General features: G+C 33.9%; 3 protein-coding genes across 5 annotated transcripts; 2 read left to right on the top strand and 1 right to left on the bottom strand.

The window, feature by feature from the left end:
• The first annotated feature begins 2,343 nt into the window (after window positions 1-2,343).
• On the top strand, window positions 2,344-6,652 carry LOC103493510 (nucleobase-ascorbate transporter 3). Its single transcript, XM_008454271.3, has 14 exons — window positions 2,344-2,875; window positions 3,289-3,386; window positions 3,506-3,682; window positions 4,302-4,402; window positions 4,494-4,569; window positions 4,658-4,717; window positions 4,873-5,057; window positions 5,153-5,249; window positions 5,327-5,413; window positions 5,556-5,614; window positions 5,779-5,870; window positions 5,955-6,032; window positions 6,111-6,271; window positions 6,359-6,652. The coding sequence occupies exons 1-14, from the start codon at window positions 2,719-2,721 to the stop codon at window positions 6,575-6,577; spliced, it is 1,647 nt and encodes a 548-aa protein (XP_008452493.1). The 5' UTR covers window positions 2,344-2,718; the 3' UTR covers window positions 6,578-6,652.
• Window positions 6,653-7,914: 1,262 nt separating this feature from the next.
• On the bottom strand, window positions 7,915-11,403 carry LOC103493511 (probable disease resistance protein At4g33300). Its single transcript, XM_008454272.3, has 5 exons — window positions 10,570-11,403; window positions 9,896-10,272; window positions 9,431-9,786; window positions 9,134-9,339; window positions 7,915-8,953 (listed from the first exon to the last, which is right to left on the bottom strand). Exons 1-5 carry the CDS (start codon window positions 11,261-11,263, stop codon window positions 8,127-8,129), a joined length of 2,460 nt encoding a protein of 819 aa, XP_008452494.2. The 5' UTR covers window positions 11,264-11,403; the 3' UTR covers window positions 7,915-8,126.
• A 3,961-nt stretch (window positions 11,404-15,364) lies between these two features.
• LOC103493512 (uncharacterized) lies at window positions 15,365-21,856 on the top strand. 3 transcript variants are annotated; one of them, XR_007822607.1, is made up of 18 exons: window positions 15,365-15,534; window positions 15,715-15,825; window positions 15,915-16,178; window positions 16,308-16,405; window positions 16,724-16,904; window positions 16,992-17,102; window positions 17,450-18,412; window positions 18,503-18,655; window positions 18,744-18,843; window positions 18,930-19,024; window positions 19,333-19,524; window positions 19,618-19,674; window positions 19,768-19,839; window positions 19,998-20,096; window positions 20,435-20,566; window positions 20,649-20,822; window positions 21,016-21,399; window positions 21,481-21,856. XR_007822607.1 is itself a non-coding variant. In XM_008454275.3 (17 exons), the coding sequence occupies exons 2-17, from the start codon at window positions 15,715-15,717 to the stop codon at window positions 21,184-21,186; spliced, it is 2,955 nt and encodes a 984-aa protein (XP_008452497.2). In that variant the 5' UTR covers window positions 15,365-15,534; the 3' UTR covers window positions 21,187-21,856. The 3 variants fall into 3 exon arrangements, 2 of the variants coding, with proteins under 2 accessions (XP_008452497.2, XP_008452496.2); XM_008454275.3 differs by having other exon boundaries at window positions 16,724-16,886; window positions 21,016-21,856; XM_008454274.3 differs by having other exon boundaries at window positions 21,016-21,856.
• The last annotated feature ends 603 nt before the right edge of the window (window positions 21,857-22,459 follow it).

The raw sequence follows: 22,459 nt of genomic DNA, 5'->3' as shown, positions 1-22,459 counted from the left end.
TACTTTTCTACTTTATTACCATTTTGCCACCCTCCTATAAAATTAAAAATCTCACTTTTTTTTCTTTTAATTTTCTCTTTTCTTAATCCTATTTTACACGTGTACACTTTAATTATTAGGAAATTGTTGTAATTAACATCAAATCAAAACTGTGTTTAAGAGTTGAGTTATATTGCTTATTAGAATGAATATTAAAATCCTACTTATGAAATTTTGTTTTATTTGATAAACTAAGCGACAATTCAATTAATATACGTGTTTGCGATTTGTGAGTTTGATATTTAAAGATGGAACTAGTGTTATAAACTAATTGATTAAAAACGAAATTCAAATCAAATGGTTGTTTGTTAAACAAGGGTTTAACTTTATTATCTATTAATTTTAAAGTTCTTATTTGAGAAACAAAAATAGAAGGGTATGTTAGGATCATTGTAGATCTAAAAATAAAATAACGTAGCAGGTAAAATCTAAACAAAATCTTGAAAAAGTTTAGAAAAATAGACAATTTGGCTAATTCGCTCAAATGTCCTCCTCAATCTCAAAATCTGAGGTTGAGGTCGAGGTCGAGGTCGACCCCTATTCGATAGATTCTATTTCTTGTATTCTCTAGACTCTTCATTCCATTCCAGTTAGCTATGTTCTCTCTTCTTGAATTCGACTCGAGAAAATAAATCTCTAAAATTTACTAAATAAAAATGAGAGAACAATTATGAAACAACAATGAATAAGAAGGGTATTTAGGTAATTTTGAATCCTCCCTTTAGAAGAGAAAAAACAAATTATTTGTTTTCAAAGAGTACTCATCTAGATAATGAATAATGAATAAGCTTTCATTCAATTGTACATTTATTGAACTTTTTTTTTTCCCTTATCAATCTACCAATTCAACAAAAATTAAAATTTAATTGAAAATAAAATAAACTTTCATACTAAACAAACAAATCACATTAAAAAAAGAAAAAACACTAAAAATGAACCTATCAATAATGTCATATAATTTCTCTAAAAACACTTATAAATTTTGCTCTCTCTCTCAACTTATTCTAATCTATTAAAATTCACATTTTTTTAATATAAAATCATTTTGAATATTAATGCCTTTCCAAAAGAAGACAACGATTCTTTTTAATCATAAAAAGACAACAATATTTTATTTTAGTAATTTGAATAAAATATTTTGTATTATACTCAATTAACTAACTACCTAATCAAGACTTCCAAATACGTCCTAATCAAAATAATAATAATAGTTATAATTACCATTGTCATTGGGCAATAGGTAGGTATGCAATTTCTATTCATTAAAATTACTCGGTTAATTGACTTTCCTTTTTAAGTCAACGAGAACCTAACACTAACGACATCTATACATACTAAGAACCAAAAGGTTCTAGCCTTTTGGGTTCAGTTTCTCCCCTCACCACTACTTGCATTAAAAAAAATTATGTCGATTTATTTAAACCGTTATTCTCACATTTCTTATACAATTATTTTTCATTTGTAGGTCTAATTTTTACGATTATTATAAGCTTGAGGAGCCTTTTAACGTCTTTAGAAGTCTAGGGCTCAATAAATTTATGTAATTAAGATTATTATTTTATTTGATTTCTTCCGTACTAAAATAAGAAGTAAACCTATTTTAACCGATAAAACTCTATTAAGCTATCTCAATTATCTTTGTTCTCATTATGTCTATCAAAAGTCTTTTTATATACATAATCTTTAATGAACAAGACAAATAAAAATTAATTTCTACAACGTCTAAGAATTGAAATTAAATATTCAACGGAGTTGAAAAAAAACTAAAATAAAACAAATTTAGGAAACATAAATAAGGGTTAAAGAGGGAGTATTATAAAAATAATATATGTGTCAACTTGCAATTTAATTACTCTATCCACTTTTTATGAAAGTAATATAGACATAAAATCAAAAATCATCGAAGAAAAAACAATAATAAGACAAGAAAATTACTTTATCGATAAAACTTGAAAAGAAATATTTATAAATATAGTAAAATGTTACGATATGTATTTATGATAAATCAAGATAGGCTTATATACAGACATCGAAAATATAGTATGGTATTTGAAAATCTTTTAGTTCAATTTGGTGTATTAAAAAAATTTCCTAATTTGATAACTTTATCCTAAATATAAAAATATTAATATATAAGTTTGGTTAATTTTATAAAGTTGAAAATTGTAATTTAAAAAATGAATGATTGGTTGTGTTTAATTAATAAAAAGTGATGAGTTGAGATGGCATTGTTGGTAAATAGATTGGGGAAAGAATGGCAATGAATTAAAAAGAAATAGGGTCTGGCCAGGTGCGAGCTCCTCGAAAAACGAAAATCCCACGCGTTATGTCGCATGTATAACCATAACCTTAAAACTCCAATCCCCAACTTCTCCTTCCTCCCTCATTCGGTTCATCACTTTCAAGTTTATCTCAAAATCATTCACAATTCAGACACTGAAGAACCATTTTTTTTTTTTTTTTATTTAGTTAATCACCTAATTTAAAATAATAGTTAAAACTCTCCCTTTTCCCTTTTATTCAAGCTTTAAAATATAGAGACCTTTCCTTTTTGTTTCTTTCTTTTTCTCTCTGTTTTTCCCCCTGCTTGCTTCCCTAAAACAGTTTTAACTTTTTTTTTTCCTACTTGTGAAAGAATCCCAAATACAGAAGAAAGAAGCTGCTGAAAGGATTTAACTTATGGGGGAATCAGCTAATACCCATCAACATACTTCGCCGGCGACAGTGGCTCCGTCGGCGCCGCCGCCTAATTTAGCATTGTCTCGTGGACCCACTTGGACCCCGGCCGAGCAACTTCAACAGCTTCACTACTGCATCCACTCTAATCCTTCTTGGCGTTAGTTTCTCTTATATTTTTCTTTGATTGGTTTTATGGGTTTTGTTGTTTGTCTCTTAATTTGATTCGGAATCTGGCAAAGTTCGAATCTTTATGTCATGGGGTTCTTTGTTTGTTTGTTTTTTTTTTTTTTTTCTCTTTTCTATCAAATATCAGATTAAGTTCAGGGAAGGATTTAGTGATTCCTCTTTTTTTAAATATTTTTTCTTCTTTTTAAGCTCTTTTGCTCGATCTTTATTCCGAATCTTCCTTTTTTATAGACTCGGCTTAAACTGTTCTGATTTGTGTTGTTTTTCTTTTGAGATTTTGAGTCGACCCTATTCAGCTTTAATCGAAATTTGATTACTCACTTATGCTGTAGTTTTTGTGTTCTTCAAATACTAACGGGGTTTTTGACTAATTGAATTTTGCAGCTGAAGCTGTTTTACTGGCTTTTCAGCACTATATTGTTGTGCTTGGGACTATAGTTCTTATTGCTACTACCCTTGTGCCTAGAATGGGTGGCAGCCCTGTAAGTGAGCTCTGGATTAGCAATCCTTTGTCAAAACTAAGCTAAAGTTTTATGAATTATTTTGACATGTTTTGAATCTGATTGAGTGATTGGTGGTGATGAACTGTAAATGTTGATAGGGTGATAAAGCTCGAGTGATTCAAACTTTGCTTTTTACTGCTGGGTTGAACACTTTGCTTCAAACAGCTCTCGGATCAAGGCTCCCGACCGTAATGCGGTCATCGTTCGTGTTCATTTTACCTGTGTTGTCAATCATCAATGATTTCTCTGATAAAAACTTTTCAAGTGAACATGAGGTATGTGGTTTTTGGTTGTTTTTTGAGTGGCAGTGTTTTACACTTTTTCTTCAAGTTGTTTTTGCCTTTTCCACTGTCATGTCTTTAGTGTTTTAAAGAATGACTTAACAATCTTGTGTGGTCAAACTCTAAACTTGCATACTCTTTGATTGATTGACTTCCATGTGATTTTTATGGAAGAAGTCTTGAATGTTGTTTTAGTTGAAGAATGGTGGTTGGATGAGTGTTTCCCTTAGAAATTCTACCCTCAGAAGCATTTTCAGGTTCATTCTAATGGCTGGTTGTATGGTGAATTTGAACCTGTAACTTTTTGAAACAGATTGTTGCTTTGATGGTGAAGAGACACATAATTTGGTACTAACAAAAAAATTAGCATAGTAGTACTAGAATTGTGTAAAAAAGGATTCCTTGAAGTCTGAAGTGGTTTCCTTTCTAAGCTCATATCATAATATACTATCTATTTCTCAAGGTAGTGACGCTTTTCTATAAATTCTCTGTATCAACTATGAGTTATTTGTTGTTGTTCAAACTTGTTAGCTTTGGGTAACCTACTCTCCGTAGGGTCAAGTTGTTTTAGATTTTTAGAATGTAACCCTCTGTATATGGATTTGTTTCACAGAGATTTACCTACACTGTCCGTACCATCCAAGGGTCACTGATCGTTGCTTCAATAATCAATATTATACTTGGGTTTAGTAGGACGTGGGGGCATCTCACAAGGTAGTAATTCTTCAAATGACCGTTTTCAAGGATAATGGTGGAAGGCTTGAGATTCTTTTGTTCCCGTGATTGATTTCCTCTTTGTTATCAGGCTTTTCACTCCTGTAGTTATTGTACCTCTGGTTTGCGTTGTCGGTCTTGGTTTGTTTATGAGAGGCTTCCCAATGGTAAAGTTCGAATACTTCAGTATACAAGTAAGTAATTGTTGAAATATAACAATGTGAAGTATGAGCATGCTATTTTTCCTACATGCAGCTTGCTAATTGTGTGGAGATTGGCTTGCCCATGTTGATTCTTCTTGTTATTGGCCAGCAGGTAATTTCATTTTTTAAACTTCCATAACAGTTATTAATTCGCTTGCCTGATTCTTCTTGTTGTTGGCGAGCAGGTAATTTCATTTTCTTCAACTTCCATATCAGTTATTTCTTTCTTTTAGTTGATTCAATTTTTGCAATTTTGCAATTTTGTAGTATTTAAGGCGTATCCATCATCGGGCTGATGTCGTACTTGAGAGGTTTGGTCTACTTATCTGCATTGCCCTTATTTGGGCTTTTGCTGCCATTCTCACTGTAGCTGGAGCTTACAACCATGTCCGGGAGGTGACTAAACAGAGTTGCCGTACAGATCGCTCATTCCTTATGTCGTCTGCCCCTTGGTATCTCTGGATAACATTGAATTCTGTTTTTATCGTGTTGGGGGAGGGACTTGCCTTAACACTAATATAGCAATTTCTACTGGTGCTTTGTGTAGGATTAGAGTCCCTTATCCGTTTCAGTGGGGTACTCCAATATTTCGTGCCAGCCATGTCTTTGGCATGATGGGTGCTACACTCGTTGCATCTGCTGAGGTCGATTTTCAATTGAAGCTAAAGCTAAATCCCATGGTTGCTTTCAAAATCTGACATTTAAATTCTGCTTAGTGCAGTCAACTGGCACTTTCTTTGCAGCAGCGCGGCTTTCAGGTGCTACACCACCTCCGTCATACATTTTTAACCGGAGTATTGGCTTACAGGTATAATCGTCAAACGCCATGGTTTTTCTATTTACTATCTCATTTATTTACATGAACTCATTCCATCGACCAGGTCCATGTTGATTTTTTACTTCCATTTGAATCGTGAAATTATTATAGAAGTGCATTTTCCTGTGTGCAGGGTATTGGGCTGTTGGTCGAGGGAATTTTTGGTTGCATCGCTGGCAACTCTGCCTCAGTGTAAGGAGTTTTTCTCATACAAAATGTCCTCTCTTGCTCGTTTTATGCTTTTGTTGTACACTGATAGTGAACAATCACTTGAAACTTGACACATCAAGAATCAAATACGATATGTTTATGTCAGACTGTGCTTTTGCTAAATTGGCTTGTAATTACCGTTGCAGTGAAAATGTTGGCCTTCTTGGACTCACACACATAGGAAGCAGGAGGGTTGTGCAGATATCAACTGCTTTCATGATCTTCTTCTCCATATTTGGTTTGTTTGCTTTTCTTTCACGAGTTGGACTAATTGTTGCAACATGTTATTTTTCACCACCGTGACATTTCCCACACCTTTCAGGAAAGTTTGGTGCATTCTTTGCATCAATTCCTTTACCGATATTTGGTGCCATATACTGTGTTTTATTTGGCATTGTTGGTAAGTCCTTTTTTCTGGTATTACTTAACGTATTTCGTCCCATGGTTCGTCATATCTAAGGAAATTTTGTTATTCCAGCTGCTACAGGGATCTCATTTATGCAATTCACCAACAACAATTCCATGAGAAACCTCTACATTATCGGCCTCTCTTTGTTCCTTGGCATCTCGATACCTCAATATTTTGTCTCAAACACTTCACAAGACGGTCGTGGTCCAGTTCAAACAGCGGGTGGATGGGTCAGTCAAAAAAGAGAACCCCTTATTATTCACTCTTTTCTGTTACTGTTTGTCTATCCTTTTAACAGAAATTCATTTGTTATGCAGTTCAATGATATCCTAAACACAATTTTCTCATCTGCCCCAACAATCGCCATAATTATTGGAACAGTGCTCGACCAAACACTCGATGCAAAGCCCTCAGTCAACGACCGAGGAGTCTCGTGGTGGAAACCATTCCAGCACAAGAAAGGAGATGTTAGAAACGACGAATTCTACGGCCTCCCTCTTCGGATAAACGAGTATATACCAACCAGATTCCACTGAAAAACAATCAATTTCCTTCATGTTTTGTTTATACTACTTTGATGAATGAATGAATGAATGAATTATACAGCTTAACCAGTGGTTGTTCTTCATCGTCTTCTTCTGTATCTGATATAGCGAAGTAGAGTAATCAGAAATGTTCCAAAACAACTTGTAGAGATTTTTCTTACTGATTCCATTTCTTTCTCTTGCAATGAGTCAATGAAATATAAAAAAAAAAAAATTAGAAGAATTTGATCTCATATCAAACATGGGCTTTTGGGAAAAGGTTGGAACTTGCAGGGAAATGTTAAAGCTTCAGAAAAGTCAGCAATTTATGGAAAATGAAGATGACAGAGGAAATTTCCCACCATTTTACAAGATTCTCTTGGTGTGTTTTTGTCTCTCAGTGGAAGGAAAATGGTCCAATCGGCATTTGGTAGGTACAAATGTTTTGGATATTTATCAAATAATTTGGGTTGGATTGTAATAGAGTAGTCGTTATCATTTTAGCTCCTATGGTTGTGATTGGAGCGTGAAAAAGACTTCATTGTATTAAAACACGGCCAATAGCTAATTGGAGTTTTTTCTTTTAACAATCAAGCCTCCGACTGAATTGAATTTGTATCATCTCAAGTTTAGAGATTTAGAAGGAGACGTAAATGAAATATGAATTGAATTTGTATCATCTTAAGTTTTTTTTTTATACAAGTGTTAGATTTGTGATTGCCTCAAGAAGGGGAAAAAATACATAGTGATCACGATAAAGTCACTACAAGAAGAGAAACAGAGAGCCGCCTTATAAAAGAGGTGTGAAACCTTACTATTATCACTTTAAATATTTGGTTAGTGTTTCTCTAATTATTAAAATAATTTATTGGCATTGTTTAAATCATTTCAAAATGTATGTATATTAGATTAATGATGTGTTTTCCAGTGATTTTGAGAATGTAAAAATGATTTTGACTATTTCAAAATTGTTCTTAAACATATACTCAATCGGAATTTCTTTCATAACATAACTTTTTAAATGGGTTTGGTTGGATTGTTGGGTAAGGATCGTTTTCTATCCAAAATAGGTTGTTTTCTAACGTTTTAAAGATTCCCATCTCTCCAAGAACAACAAAAAGATGAAGACAAATAACTGGGGCAGCCCTGCCTTTAAACCATTGAATGAGAAATGATGAAAATCATGGTGATGGGTATCTCCTTGATAGGAACACACTGTGGGAAATGATTGAAGAAGACCTCTACACAAAATCCTTTTCATCAATGTAATAGCTTCATAAGTCTTCTGCTTTGGGAGTTTCCTAGAAGTTCTCATGGGGTAAGCTATTTTTCTATTGGTCCACTTGAAGTTTCTTGGCAACTCCAACCATGGAGTGAACACTTTATTCTTTTGACTAAAATACAATAGTAGCCTTGATATTTTAAGCTCCATTCGATGGATGGATCCACGAATGGATCGTGATGAGCTCAAAACACTAAGAACTAGCATTATTGCTTACTTTTGAGAATAGAGAAAGTTATGTACATAAAAGAAAACCAACAATTACAACAAAGTTGACTGTCACTCGTTGAGCCAATCTAAGTCAAAGCATTTCTCGGCGATTTGAATGTACAAATTAGGCATGTGACCCTTCAAATCCTCCCATAGCCACGAGACGTCTTCTTCGCAGATTACATGACAGAGAGATTGCAAAGACACAACTGATCTAGGTAGTCTCCTTATGAGCGAGCATTCTCTCATGTCAATTTTCTCTAGGTTTGTCAGCTTACCGAATTCTTCAGGAAGGCTGGTTAAGTAGACACATTGGGAGATGTCAATGTACTTTAGACAAGAAAGTACACAAATGCTTGGGGGTAGAGATGTGAGAAGTGGGCAAGCAAAAAGCCTCAAGATTTGTAGATTTTTCAGCTTCCATAAGTTGGTAGAGAGTTGACTGAGATTATGGCAGTTGGTGACACTAAGACACTTCAGACTTTGCATCTCACAAATGCTTGAAGGTAGCTTAAACAAGTCGTTGCAGTGATCAATTTTGAGTTCGAAAAGGAACGGGAAGATCTGATGTATCGCTGACTCGTCAAGGCTGTTGTTAATCTTGCAGAAAACAAGAGATATCTTCCTTAGATGTTTCAATGGCGTACAAGCATCGAATAGTCGTGTCATGGAAATTTTTTCCAGCCAGATGCCTCTCAAGTTGACCAAACTAGAAAAAACTGAGAAATTGGAGAGAGTTGCATGTGTTGCATTGTTATTTAGCACAATTAATGCTCTTAGCTTCGGCATGTTGCAAAGAAAAGAAGGCAAGAAGTATCCAATCGAGGAGAAGTTTAGAATGAGCACTTTAGCTTCAGGAAATATCATGTGCGTCCAATCCATTTCTTTCATTTCACCTATAACATAAATGTGTAATGAAGCTGAGACAATACTTCAAGGACATGGTATAAAAAGTTTATAATCATAGAAGTGCCATGTCTTGGTAACTCAGACAATGAATTTCTTTGCCTAAAAAGCTTTACAGGATGCTTATTTTTATAACTCTTATCTTCCTTCGATAAAGGGTAATCAGTTACCTGTGTGAATTGAAACAAGCTGGGCATTAAATGGCTGTGCTGATTTCCTTAACCATTCTTTTGGAAGCTCTGTGTCGCTTTTTGGCATCAGTAATCGCTTGCGGTCATTTACATTCTCCTGGCAACTGAAATGAAGGGCAAGGTCCCTTAAGACATCGTGTTGAGTGACATACATCTCATAATAACTGCTATAAATGTCACCACCGCTGCATATCGACCAATCAAGTATTTAGCCAACATATTGCGATGTCTGTAGTAATTACATAAATAAGTGATGTAACATAATTGTGTCCATACCGTGCATCTTTCACCAACGTAAGAAGATTCTTCTGAGATAACTCGAAAAGAACGGCAAGAGCTTCTTCGTCATCAAGATCATGCAACTCCTTCCAAACATTGATGAGAATGTCGAGAGGAATCTTTTTGTCTTCAGCAAAGCATCCTAGATCGAGAAAACATTCTCTCACTTTACTCGAGAGGCGTTCAATACTGATTGCCATTCTTCGAAGCAATTTGTTTTCATGGGACTCGCAAATAAGCTCGCCACGTGACAACCTAGACTTGGCATTATTCCAGAACATCTCGCTCTGTCCTCTGAGTGATGCTCCAATTACTTTAAGAGCCAGAGGCAAACATTTGCACTCATTCACAACCTTCAAAGAAAATTTGTAAACAAATGAGCGAAATAAAACCACTAAATTAGACATTTTGAAGATAATTGTCATGTGTCTAATCCAACAGAAAGAATGTTATGTTCTTTACCTGTTTGACCAAGTTGTGGTTAGCAGACAAAGGAATAGACTGTTGTCCGAAAGCCGAGTGGCAAAACAGAGCAATTGCTTCACTTTCCTTCAACAACTCTACTTCATAAGTTTCTCTAAGAACTTCAGGGAATTTGAATCGTGAAACAACAAGAGTTTTGCAGCCAGTTACATTTGGAATCAGATTTTCAAGAACTGAAATTGACCACACATCATCCAAAACCAAAAGCGCTGAATTTGAAGGCCTCCCATGTAAAATGAAATCATTAGAATTGACATTGTCGCAACCCATCACAAATCCCCAGATCGTTCTCCTCAGTTGCTCCACATCAGGGGACTGTGACACTGTTAGGAACAAAATTCTCTCTTTAAAGTGTCCTGGAAAGGTGGCAATCAACATGCAAGAACAATTAGGATCCGACAATTCCTACAAAAAGAAACACAAAAAAAGGATTTCCTATTTACCCTTTTAAGAGCTACGGTATCAAATGGATACTCTAAACACTATTCACTTTACTAACAAGAAATTTCCAATTCAAGTGAAAATTTTCTGCTCTACTTTGCTTCAAAGTCAGAAACCCATATAGATTCAGTACAAAAACTACTAAGTTTTGAACCGAAAATCGAAATCATTCGCATAAAATAAGAGAAAATAGCCAAAGAAAAGCAACTCACTTCGAACTTCCGGATCTTTGCAGAATTCTCTAGCTAAAGTGGTCTTCCCCGAACCCCCAATTCCACTAATCCCAACCGCCGTTAAATCCTCCCTTCCAATCATCAGCTCCTTCAATTTTCTCTTCCCCACACGCAATCCAGTTCCTATATTCACCAAATTACTCTCATACCTTTCCTCCTCCTCGGCCTTCTTCAACGCCTCCTCAACCCACCACCTTTCCTCTCCCGAAGCATCTGCTCTAATCTTCATTGACTCAAGCCGCCTCTCCAACCAAACACCTTCAAGCCGGTCAAACCGCTCGGTGGTCTCGAATCTCATATGATGCACATCGGCCAGTATATGCGCCTGCATGGTGCCACTAATGAATCGACATATATCCTTTTCGAGCTTCTCCATCTTCCTCGCGAGCCGTAAGTTTCTGTAAATGTTTAATCGGCCACATTTAAGAGCCTTCTCGGAAATCTCGATGCCTCTTCTAAGAGTCTCGCTGAAGCGGTCTAACTGAAATTGACGATGAGCGGGTAATTCAACTCCCGAGTACTTGATCTCTTCGATAATCGGCAGGATTTGTTGAATAGAATTGGCAATTTGAGCTGCCGTCGTTTTACAAAGGCAGGATTTGGTCGAAAGTTGTACCACCATTCTGAGAAGCTCAGTGGCTATCTCTCCAACAAAGAAATCTGTAACCGCCATTGTTGGAGCTTGAGGAGAAAAAGCTATGGCGGGGGAGGGAACTGAGGGACGTTGTTATTTAAACCTTGCTTTCGGTAACACTATTAACTGAATTTACGAAATTAACCTTTACATGAACCATAGCCGCCAGCTCCTAACCAAAATTGGTACCATCCTAATATTCATAAATCAATTGAAATTTAAATTTATCTAAGTTATCACCTTTATTGTTACACTAAGATAATAACTATAACAATAATTGATCATTTCTTTGCCATAGATTTGTGATTTTTTGTTTTCATCTAAAATATTTAAATGTAGATTCTTATAAAAGAAAATGATGGTTTCATTAAAACTTGAACTCAAGGGGCAAAAAAGGAACAATACTTCAAAAAGTATCGTACAAAAGTCATTTAGAAAACGAGACAAATGGGAAATGCAATTAGCCGCCCAACTAAGGTAATAAAAAAAATTGTAAGTATATATATATATAATCAATTTGAAGAATAGTGTTGATAGGGGTGTATTTCAAATACTTTATTGAGTGTTAAAAATGGATCATTTTTTATAAAAAAAAAAAAAAAATTAGAAGATTTATTTACCACTTAACTACCTTTTGAAGTATATTTAAAATATTTTTCAGTTTAAATAAAGTATAGTTTTAAAGGATACAAAACAAACTATTTAAACTTTGTTAGATAAAATTTATAAGTTTGATTTTGTCATAATATATTGATTTAAAAGGTTAGAAAAATAATTAAATTATTATTAATAAAAATTATGACGGAGGAGTTGATAGGAAAACGACCAACGACAGTAAAGAGCAAAAAGCTCATATTCGGTCGGTTTTTTCCTTTAAATTTTGTTTTTGTCGGTTTAACTTTGATCACCTTCGTTATTTTAGCAAGAAGTCGTAGGAAAAAAAAAATAATGTTGTTTTATTAGTTTTTTTTTTCTTTACAAAATTGATTTTTAGAAGACTTTGACTTGTGGCTTTATTATTATTATTATTATTATTTATTTTGCTTCTTAATTAATGATTGAAGTACATCCTCGTCAGCTTGCACAACATTGTTTGATTTTGTCGGTGCATCAAAACAATAACTTCATTTTAAGAATTACTAATCTTGAGTCCACTTAATAAATAATCTTAAAAGTTACGAGAAAGTGTTAAATGATTCGTTTTAAAAAAGTTACATATTGATTGGCTATTTATTATCATTAAATTCGAGTGATATTACTAAAATATTATCGTGCGCATGCGAAAAAGTAGTCCCGCTTTTACCTGTGTTTTGTTCATTCTTTCTCAGTCTCTTAAGCTCGCTAATCTCAAACTCTCAGTTGGTGTTACTCTCGCCATCTCCCAATTAGTGTCGCTCTTGCTCATCTCAAATTGTTTACCTCCCTTCATTTCACTCTTGCTTGCCGGCTTATGGATATCGCGTGGACGAGACCAAAAATCTAAAAGGAGAAGTTGTGTTAATTAATGAGAAGTAGACGAACAAATGAGTGATGGAAGGAATAAGACGATCAGTGGAAGAAATAAGAAAAATAATCTAAATATGGATCATTTGAAATAGACAATCTTACGACAATTTCTCCATATTCTTGAGATGTTTGAAATTGTACATGCTCGAAAATTATAGACAAACAGCACATGTTTAAATTTGAAAAAATGTTTGTTTTATCTGCTCTATAAATGACAATATCTTGAAATGTCAACAATATACTCATATGTTTTCTAAAATAAATCACATATTAATTTCATACAACTATTTTAAAATATAGCAAAATAAACTAAAAAATATATAAATATAGTAAAATATTATCAATAGATGTTAATATACATTAACAAATGTAAATATAAACTATTATTTGTCGTTGATAGACTATGAAATTTTGTTATATTAGTAAGTATTTTCAATAGTTTTATTATACAAAATAACTCATTTAAATTTAAACTTCTAGTTCTTTCATAATTAGGTACGTAAGTGCATACATACACAAACACATGATAAAAGAGAAGAAAGGAAAATAAGTAGATAACATATAGCATAGGCATGTATCAAACAAATGTTGGATTATGACTAAACAAATAACTTCTGAAAATTAAAATTATTATGGTGTGTGAAACGAATTGTGCTAAATAGTTAGACAATTTATAAAAAGATAAAGATATGCCTGATATGGATACAACGTCAACTTGAGAACATACAATTCAATAAAATAGAGTCTTTGTATTTTTCATGTTTTTGGATATACATTTCCTAGTAAATTTATAAATTATATCTCAATTTAAACGATTATGTTAATATATGATTTGGATAATATACTTATACACAACAATAATTTATTCCCTGTTAGATTGAATACAAAGTATTGCTAAATTAGTTTACACGATACTTGTTTAAAAATTTAGTTTATAATTAATATGCAAAATAGTATATCTATTGGATTTGTATTTTTAAGATTTAAAATTCGAGATTTGAATACATACAAAACATAACCATATTTATTTCCATAATTTATTAGATTGTTTTAATATAACAAAATAAAAAAATATATAAAATATTACAAAATATCTCCATCTACCTGATTTATAATTTATTAATATTTTGTTATATCATCGAATACGGCTTTCCACAGAATTCTATATAAACAATTTTTTTTTTTTTAATTTGCATGGAGTAATCAATCAAAAGGTTCAAACTTATGTGTAATAATTTATTTGTGTCCAAAAGTGGGGATTGGATAATTGAATATAGCATTTAACCCATCCAATCCACTCATTGAGAGCTTAAAAAGTATAGTAAAAAAGACTAATAATATTTTAGGACAAAAACTCCTGTCTAAGTACTTTTTCAACTAAGAGGGTGTGTCAATTATCATTACAAATCTGTTAGTTAAAAGATTAGCCATGCATTTTTTGTCTTTTGCATTATTTCAATTACCTCTCCTGCATAATAGTCTCATTATCAAAAGAATTTCAAGACACGAAATAACATATGAATGGATTCAATTCGTTAGGGTCTTATTTGATAAACTTCCACCAACACGAACTCAACCTCTAAATCTATTGTTTTATTATTTACTTTCCATCCGTGTTTCTTTTTTTTTAAATTCAGCCAATTTTTTTGAACTTAAAAATAAAGATAATTTTTGAAAACTTGTTTAGGGTTTTTTTAATATGGTTTATAATTCAATTTTTTATTTAAAATAAATGAAAATTACTGTAAAAAATTTGAGAAAAAATATGTTTAATTTAAGAGAAGTGAAAAACAACAAACCAAATAATCACCAAACGAATCATAAAATGTCGATTCAACTCTGTAATCAAACGGTTACCTTTTTTCTTCCAACTTTTATTTAAATCAATATAGTTTTCTTTACGATCTTACTATATTTGGAATGAATAGATAATATTTCAATGATTTAATATTGAGCTCGTTTTTTTTTTGAAATAAATAAATAAATACCTTTTGAAATATCTATAACAAGATATATTTCTACCAATATATATCAATATCAACAATATTCTTCCACCAAATAAAACATAGTAGAATTTTAGAATTAATCAATAAAATATGATTGATGAAATTTTAAAATTTTAACTATTTGTGAATATTTTCACCGACCTGATATAAATTTAAAAGCTCTTAAAAACTATCTAAAGTTAAAAATGAATTTTTAATCAAATTAAAAAAATAAAAAACAAGAAGAACAAGAAGATTTTAAAAACTATTTTTTAAGTTTTCAAAAGGAATCGTCATGGATAGAAAAAAATAAAATTATTTACAAAATTTAGTAAATTATTTTTAATAAATTTTTAATTTTTTTTTTTTTGATGGATTTCACTGTAATATATAAATAGTTTTAATATTTTATTATTAAAAAAAAGAAGCTTTAATTAAATCTTGAATTGATTTGTTTAAAATATTTGTAAAAAGTTTTGAAGGTAAATAACGAAGAAAACAAAATACCGAAGAGTTGGGTAGAGTTCGAACACTTGTGGCCCAAAAGATAATTGGGCTTGAAAGTTATAGGACCATAAACAGCCCAAACAGAAAGCCCAATATCATGCGTCGTTTCCCATTTCTCCACTCCGTGTCAGACCATCGTCAAACTTGTGTTGGTGACATTTGAAGAATATTTGGAGCCAAATTTCAGTCCCACTCACGCCATACCAAGCTCTACTGAGCACAAACTCAAGCATTCGAAAGAGAAGAAATCGATAGCATATACCTCTTTCAACCAACTCTATATGGAGATCGAATTCCCATGGAAATAGTTAGGTAAGCCCTAATTTCTTTTGTGTATGTATTAAATCTTCTCCACGAGGCTTTCTCTACATAGTGCTGGATGTTTTTCCCGGGAATTGTGGCAGCTATCTGTTACGATTTTAGTGTGTTATGATCGTTGGGGTGTAGTAGGAAATCTCTCTGATTTTCTGATTTTTTTTCGCGTTCTTTCAGATGGAGCAAAGGAAGAGTAAAAGTTTGATTGACAGCACTAGTGATATATTCGCTAATGGGATTCATTTTGCAGCGCCAATTTCCTCCTTGAGGACGAGTGAGCTTGATCTGGTGTGTGGTTGGTTTTTGATATTTTGTATCACAAGTCTGTAGATTTTTCCGCGTGTTTAGTTTTAGCTGTGAATTTTCTCTTTATGTAGGTACGCGGTGTATTACAGATGTTGCAAGGATTTTCCGGTTCACTTTTTAGTTGGGATTGTAGTGGGAAGAAATTTTGTGCTAAAAGTGGGATATATGTTTCTCACCTCTCCCGGTCTAGCCTTCTTGCCATTCTCAATCAATTTATGTATGCAGCGACTTGTCTTCAGTTGACACAGCTCGTATTGCAAGAAGTTAATACAGCTGCAAAGTCAGCTCCTCCTACTTTAAGGGCGTTTGTTACGTCTGTTTCTTCCTGGCTGAAGGTATGTGTACGGTGGTGGTGGTAGTTTGTCATTGTTGTTGTTTCCCTCTGCTCCCCGATCTGGAAGCCTTATTGATATCAATTTTGGCGTAGTATGAATATGCCACTAAGAATAATTGTTTTTGGGCAGAGGCTGCGTGATATAGCACTGAAGGAGGAGATTAAACTTAATGATGCTGGCTCTGGAACCACACCTACTTTAATGGGTTTAGCTGGCTCTTTATCGAGGTTTTATTTTGTTTCAAAAATCTGGTCTATATAATGAACTTGGTGAATTTCTTCACGTTGAGAAATGGTGTTGCTGGACACCCATTTTCTTGCATGCTCATTTTGCTAGATTGTCAATTAGAAAAAATGATTTTATCAGTCATTTTTGCCCTAAAGCAAACAACCCTAATAATTGGTTTAGGATTTCTAGACGTCCTATTTCTGTTCCAAAACCCAATCTTTATTGGACATACGCTCTTTGGTGATGCTCTATTTATTTAAACCTATCTTTTTTACACCTACATCAGCACTTCCTGACGATGACTTATTTGAAATCAGTCTTTGTTCAGGTGCTGAATATTTATTACAAATAGTCCACAAAGCCATTCCCAAAGTATTCTTTGAAGCCAGTGCTACAATTGCCCCTGCTGATTTGGCAGTTTATGTGCTTGATAACCTTTACAAGAAGCTTGACGAAGTGTGCTTGATACAAAATGGTCAGGTTGAGAGAACTGTTGTTGTATGCATCACTTTGAGTTTTTATTTTTATTTTTTAAATTGTTCCTATTCATACAGTCTGGGTTAAAAAAAATTTTAATTCTTGCAGGAAGAAACTTACCAAATGCTGCTTCATATATTTGTTGGAAGTTTATTGCCTTATATTGAGGAACTTGATTCCTGGGTTTTTGAAGGAATACTTGATGATCCTTTTGAGGAGGTAACTTTCTCGGGATTTCTCTGTTTACTTGTTTATACTTTTGCATCTTAACTGGTACATCCTCCACTCGGACTTACAAATTCACTGTTGTGGAATTTGCCTTTCCATTTGCATGGCAATCTTGGATTTTTTAGTTAGTGTATGGTGTATATATTCTTTAAGAATTTTCTTTGTCTGCGCTTGCATGTGCACATGTGTCTGGTTGACTTGTTAATATTTGGTGGCCACCTGGTTTTTAGTTTATTCTACGTATGAGTGCTTTCTTCTATTGTAGATTTTTTTTCTTTCCGTAGCAATGATAGACTTGTGAATTTTGTATGCCTTTTCACACCTTTTTTTTCCTCCAGTTGTTTTTCTATGCTAATGAAGCAGTCTCGGTTGATGAACATGATTTTTGGGAAAAGAGTTATTCTTTAAGATCACTAAGGTTGGATGGCGAGATCAATTTATCAATAAAAAAGGAAACAAGCGAAAGAGAATCCATCTCTTTGTCTCATTTGGTGAAGGGAAAAGACCAGTACACTGGAGGCTCTATAGCAATCCCCCTGTTCATGAAGGACATAGCTAAGTCAATAGTTGCTGCTGGAAAGTCTTTGCAGCTCATTCGTCATGTTTGTGAAACTTCTCCTGCATCAGAAAAACAAAATGGTGAAGAGTTTAGTGGTAGTGGTGATTTTGGAGGAAGTTTGGCGAGGCTATCTTTGTCGGAGCTTTTTTGTGTGTCATTGGCAGCTCTAATTGGTGATGGTGATCGCATATCTAGGTACTTCTGGAAACATGACCAATATAAAATTGAGACTGTTTCCTCCTTCAAGACCCGCACAAATTGTTCTGAAGTAGAAAAAGGCATTGATGGGTCAACATGTAAAAGGAAACATTGGTTTAGTTTACTGGTAGATGCATTGCCGCCGAAAGGAAGTGTCAGTTTGAAGTCTGGACACAAGGATGTGAATAAGCCCGTTGGTGAAGGAGAAAATTATAGGACACTTGATATAAAAAATTGTTTATGCTCCTTGGAATCATTCCACCCTGAAAATCCAGTTATGACTGTGTGCACCGCAATCCTGAAAGATAACATAAATGTTTGGAAAAGATTGAACCTGTCTAGATGTTACAACTTGCCCCCATTAAACGATGAGAGTTTATTGAAGGCAATATTAGGTGATGAGGACACACCCTTTTCTGAAACAAAAGGGACAGATTTTACTTTTGGTTTTCAGTTTGATAAATCCGAACATGTTCATTTGCAAAAAGAAGCAAAGCTGATTGAGACATTGTTTCCTTTTCCCACACTTCTCCCTGCATTTCAGGTATTCTTTTTTTGTAATTTAATGATGCTCTGGAGCTTGTAGCTGTTTTGGCTTTGGTTTCTTTCAATATTAATTTCATTTTTGGCACAGGATGATCTCCGTATTTCAGATCTCTTGCCCTTCCAGAAGAATAGCACTCTTCCTTCAAGGATTCTAAGCTGGATGCAAAATATCATGCCTAGGACAATGCCACTTACGATGATCATTATGGAAGAATGTCTTATTGTATATCTGAGACAGCAGGTAGATCTTCGAATCTCTTATACTGAACTTTAGATTTATAGTGTGTGGTTGATATTTAGATATTATCAATTAAACATAACTGCCGTAGGTGGATTACATTGGCAAACGTGTTTTATCAAAGTTAATGAATGAATGGAGATTGATGGATGAGCTAGCAGTCTTACGTGCTATTTATTTGCTAGGATCAGGTATTTGTTAAGCATTCTACTATATGATCCTTATTTAATTTTGTCAGTTTGTTTGACCACCGTTGGTAATATCTTCATTTTTTCAGGGGATCTGCTGCAGCACTTTTTGACTGTAATTTTCAATAAACTGGACAAGGGAGAAACGTGGGATGATGATTTTGAGTTGAATACTATATTACAGGTGCACTCTTGTCTTTATTTTTCCAAATATCATTATTTATGCGCTCAAAAAATTTCACCCTCCAGTTGTGGGCCATCTTGTTTGGCATAATCTAAAACTACCGAATAGCATTGTCATGGTTATGATAAGTAATAGTAAAAATGCAACCTTACGTTTCTGAGGTATGGATTGGAATAGTAAAAGCCTTTTTCTTAACGTTGTGGAGTCCTAGATTACCAATTTTAGTGGTTTCTTTCTTCTGAGTGTAATGTCTTCCATACACGCCAGTGGTTTGTATAAGTTGAAGATAAGTCTGTATGTGGTTGCAGGAATCTATAAGAAACTCTGCCGTTGGTATGCTATTAAGTTCTCCTGAATCTCTGGTGGTGTCTATTGTCAAAACTAATTCTTTGGATGGGGACGAGCAATCTAATTTAGCGAAACTACCCTCAACCCCGCATAAAAGCTCTGCACATTTCCTTGGAATGGATGGACTTGATTCACTTAAATTTACATACAAGGTTCTCCCATGAAGTATTTTCAATTTATTTGTCTGCCTTCTCTATTACTCACGGATTGCATCTAATATGTTTAAATTGAATTTTGCTGTTTAGGTATCTTGGCCACTTGAGCTTATTGCCAACACCGAGGCAATTAAAAAGTATAACCAGGTCATTCTTCTTAACTTTCGTTTAATCGACATGTAAATTTGTATTTTTTTCAGGTTTCTTTATGTTGTCAATTGTATGTTTCATTTTATATAGGTGACAGGGTTTTTATTAAAGGTTAAGCGTGCCAAGTTTGTGCTTGACAAAACTAGGCGTTGGATGTGGAAGGTTCTGCCCTATATTTCTACCTTTTTTTGATTCACGTTATTTTCTTTTGTGGAGGGTTCTCTTTCTCACAGTGCAAATAAATTGATCGTCATTGGTTTGTCCAATCATAATGTGTACATTTCAAATGTGTCTAATTTTGATAGCTATTGTCTCTTCAGGGTAAAGGAACTCCTAAAAATAATAGTAAGCGCCACTGGCTGGTGGAGCAGAAACTCCTCCATTTTGTGGATGCCTTTCACCAATATGTCATGGACAGAGTAAGGATTTCACCTTGATCGAAAGTTCTCTCACCTACATGTCACTCTTTCTGATCCTTGGAATCTTTGGAAGCATTGGCTGCAGCACGTTGCACTATGATGCCATCTGGCACGTCAAACTAAAAAATTTCTCCATTGAATCATATTTCTTCACTTCCATTAATTTATCTTTATAATTATATTTCAATCTATTCTTCTCTCTTTCTTTTTCAATTCAATTTGAAGCTGAATAAATAAAAAATCTATGGTTACATTCTTATTATATATGTTTGTTGTAAACTTTCTGATTGATCAAACAATCCCACGTCCTAAATTTTTAACCAAGATTCTTTATGCAGGTCTATCATAGTGCATGGCGTGAACTCTGTGAAGGTATGGCTGCTGCACAATCTTTGGACGGAGTTATTGAAGTGCATGAAGCATACTTGCTGACGATTCATAGACAGTGCTTTGTGGTTCCAGATAAGCTGGTCGGTATTTTACTCTACATTTCTTCTTATGTACTATGCTGCCTCTTCACGACAAATTGTTGAAATGATTTATTTGAATCAGTGGGCTCTTATTGCTAGCCGAATCAATGTTATTCTTGGGTTGGCCCTAGATTTTTACTCCGTGCAGCAGACATTGAGTAGCGGTGGAGCAGTGTCTGCAATTAAGCTTCGGTGTGAAATGGAGGTCGATCGTATAGAGAAACAATTTGATGACTGCATTGCTTTCCTTCTCAGAGTGAGTTTATGCCCTCTCTTTTCTCTCATCACCATTGAAATGTTAAAAAAATCCATTAAAGCCAAAAAGCATGGTATCTATGTAAAAGTTCATTATTTGACAAGCCAAACTTTGATCAATGAATTATGAATACGTGTTGCACACAAATATTGTCAGTGGTCATATTTAATATGCAAGTGTCATGAACATGCAGGTCCTGTCATTCAAGCTAAACGTGGGGCACTTCCCTCACTTGGCAGATTTGGTTACAAGAATAAACTATAGCTACTTTTACATGTCTGATAGTGGGAACTTGAGAACTGCCCCAAGCTCTGAAACCGTTTCTTCCAGACTTGGAAAATCATTTATGGGGAGAACAGATTAACTTTTATCCATCTTTTTTGGTGTTTCTTCTCAAGGCTAGTTAATCCAAGTGTTTTGAGTTCATTGTTGGAATTAGTCGATGTTTCGAGTTAATTAACATAACCTTCTGTTTTCTGATGGGACCATCGTGTCAAGTATTTCTGTGGAGATTATCTGTCAAAACACCTGGGCGCCTTCACTGCAAATTGCTTCATGGTACAGCTCTTCAACAACGGTGAGTTTCTTTGAAGTCACCACGTTCTGCCGAGTTTTTTCTTAACAAAGGTTCACTCCTTTGGCATCTCAACATGGGCAGATCACTTTTCCATGAAGGCTGGCGTTGTTATGTACAAAATTTAACCTAGTTTGAAGTGTTTGTTTTAGTCTCGATGACTTGGCAATGGAGTAAGAGTTTCCTCTTCCATAATCCAACAAAAGCAAGTTGCCGTGTATCTCATCTTCAAGATCTATTATTACTTGTGAAATTTAGAATGGGCTGTATGTAAAACTTCCTTTAGTGCCCAGAATTTTCATGGCTAATCTTGCTTTGTTCAACCTATGAAACATCCGGATGAAGCCTGGGAACATGCTTCCTTGACCTTTAACCTTTTGCATTTTCCTCTAGTCTTAACTTGTGAAGTACGTGTTCTTATAGAGCCTTTTCTAATCCAAGTTTTCTTTCTTTTCTTTTCTTTTTTTTTTTTTGCCACTCTTGTAATTTTGTAAAGCAAAATGAGTATTGGAAATTTCCAGCGGGGCATTTTGGAAGTTGTTTATCGTTCAATTAGATTACGTTTAACCATCATTTCGGTTTTTTTATTTTTGGAGTCGTTCATTTATGACTTCGAATTTAAACAAGTCATTACTTATGCTTTTCCTCTCAATCTTTAAGTTTACTTCTAAGGTTTCGTTTAAATTATTTTTCTATATATACATAAAGATGTATTAATTATTTACTGCCATTGCAAATTTAACGTAGTATACACCAAAGTCTGCTTCATTGGACAACCTAAATTAAAAATGTCAACCTTTTCACTTATAATTACGGCATGGCCCATGAATGCCGAATTGTACTCCTATTCCAAAATAAAGTTTCTAATGTTTGGTTAATAATAATCTATAGCAATTTTTAGAATAATTATTAAGTATGTATCAATATTTTAAAAAAATTGCAAATATAGCGAATGATAGACTTTTATAGCTTATAAGTGATAGATTAATGTTTGCTACATGGTCTATCAATGACTTCTATCATTGATAGATTTTGACAGATTTTGCTATATTTGCAATTTTTT

The sequence above is a fragment of the Cucumis melo genome, chromosome 7 (assembly GCF_025177605.1).
Source record: "Cucumis melo cultivar AY chromosome 7, USDA_Cmelo_AY_1.0, whole genome shotgun sequence".
NCBI classification, from domain to species: domain Eukaryota; kingdom Viridiplantae; phylum Streptophyta; class Magnoliopsida; order Cucurbitales; family Cucurbitaceae; genus Cucumis; species Cucumis melo.
Note: the sequence above shows the minus strand (reverse complement) of the source record. Positions and strands in the feature narration are given on the sequence as shown.

Bases quoted from the DNA above. Each gene is read 5' to 3' on its own strand.
- LOC103493510 (XM_008454271.3), top strand. From the start codon at position 2,719: ATGGGGGAATCAGCTAATACCCATCAACATACTTCGCCGGCGACAGTG. The intron at 5,414-5,555 runs GTATAATCGTCA...TCCTGTGTGCAG, and splicing joins ACCGGAGTATTGGCTTACAG to GGTATTGGGCTGTTGGTCGA. The intron at 5,615-5,778 runs GTAAGGAGTTTT...TTACCGTTGCAG, and splicing joins GCTGGCAACTCTGCCTCAGT to TGAAAATGTTGGCCTTCTTG.
- LOC103493511 (XM_008454272.3), bottom strand. From the start codon at position 11,263: ATGGCGGTTACAGATTTCTTTGTTGGAGAGATAGCCACTGAGCTTCTC. The intron at 9,340-9,430 runs GTATGGACACAA...GTCGATATGCAG, and splicing joins ACGTTGGTGAAAGATGCACG to CGGTGGTGACATTTATAGCA. The intron at 8,954-9,133 runs GTAACTGATTAC...TTTATGTTATAG, and splicing joins GCTTGTTTCAATTCACACAG to GTGAAATGAAAGAAATGGAT.
- LOC103493512 (XM_008454274.3), top strand. From the start codon at position 15,715: ATGGAGCAAAGGAAGAGTAAAAGTTTGATTGACAGCACTAGTGATATA. The intron at 18,844-18,929 runs GTATTTGTTAAG...TCATTTTTTCAG, and splicing joins TATTTATTTGCTAGGATCAG to GGGATCTGCTGCAGCACTTT. The intron at 19,675-19,767 runs GTCATTCTTCTT...CATTTTATATAG, and splicing joins CAATTAAAAAGTATAACCAG to GTGACAGGGTTTTTATTAAA.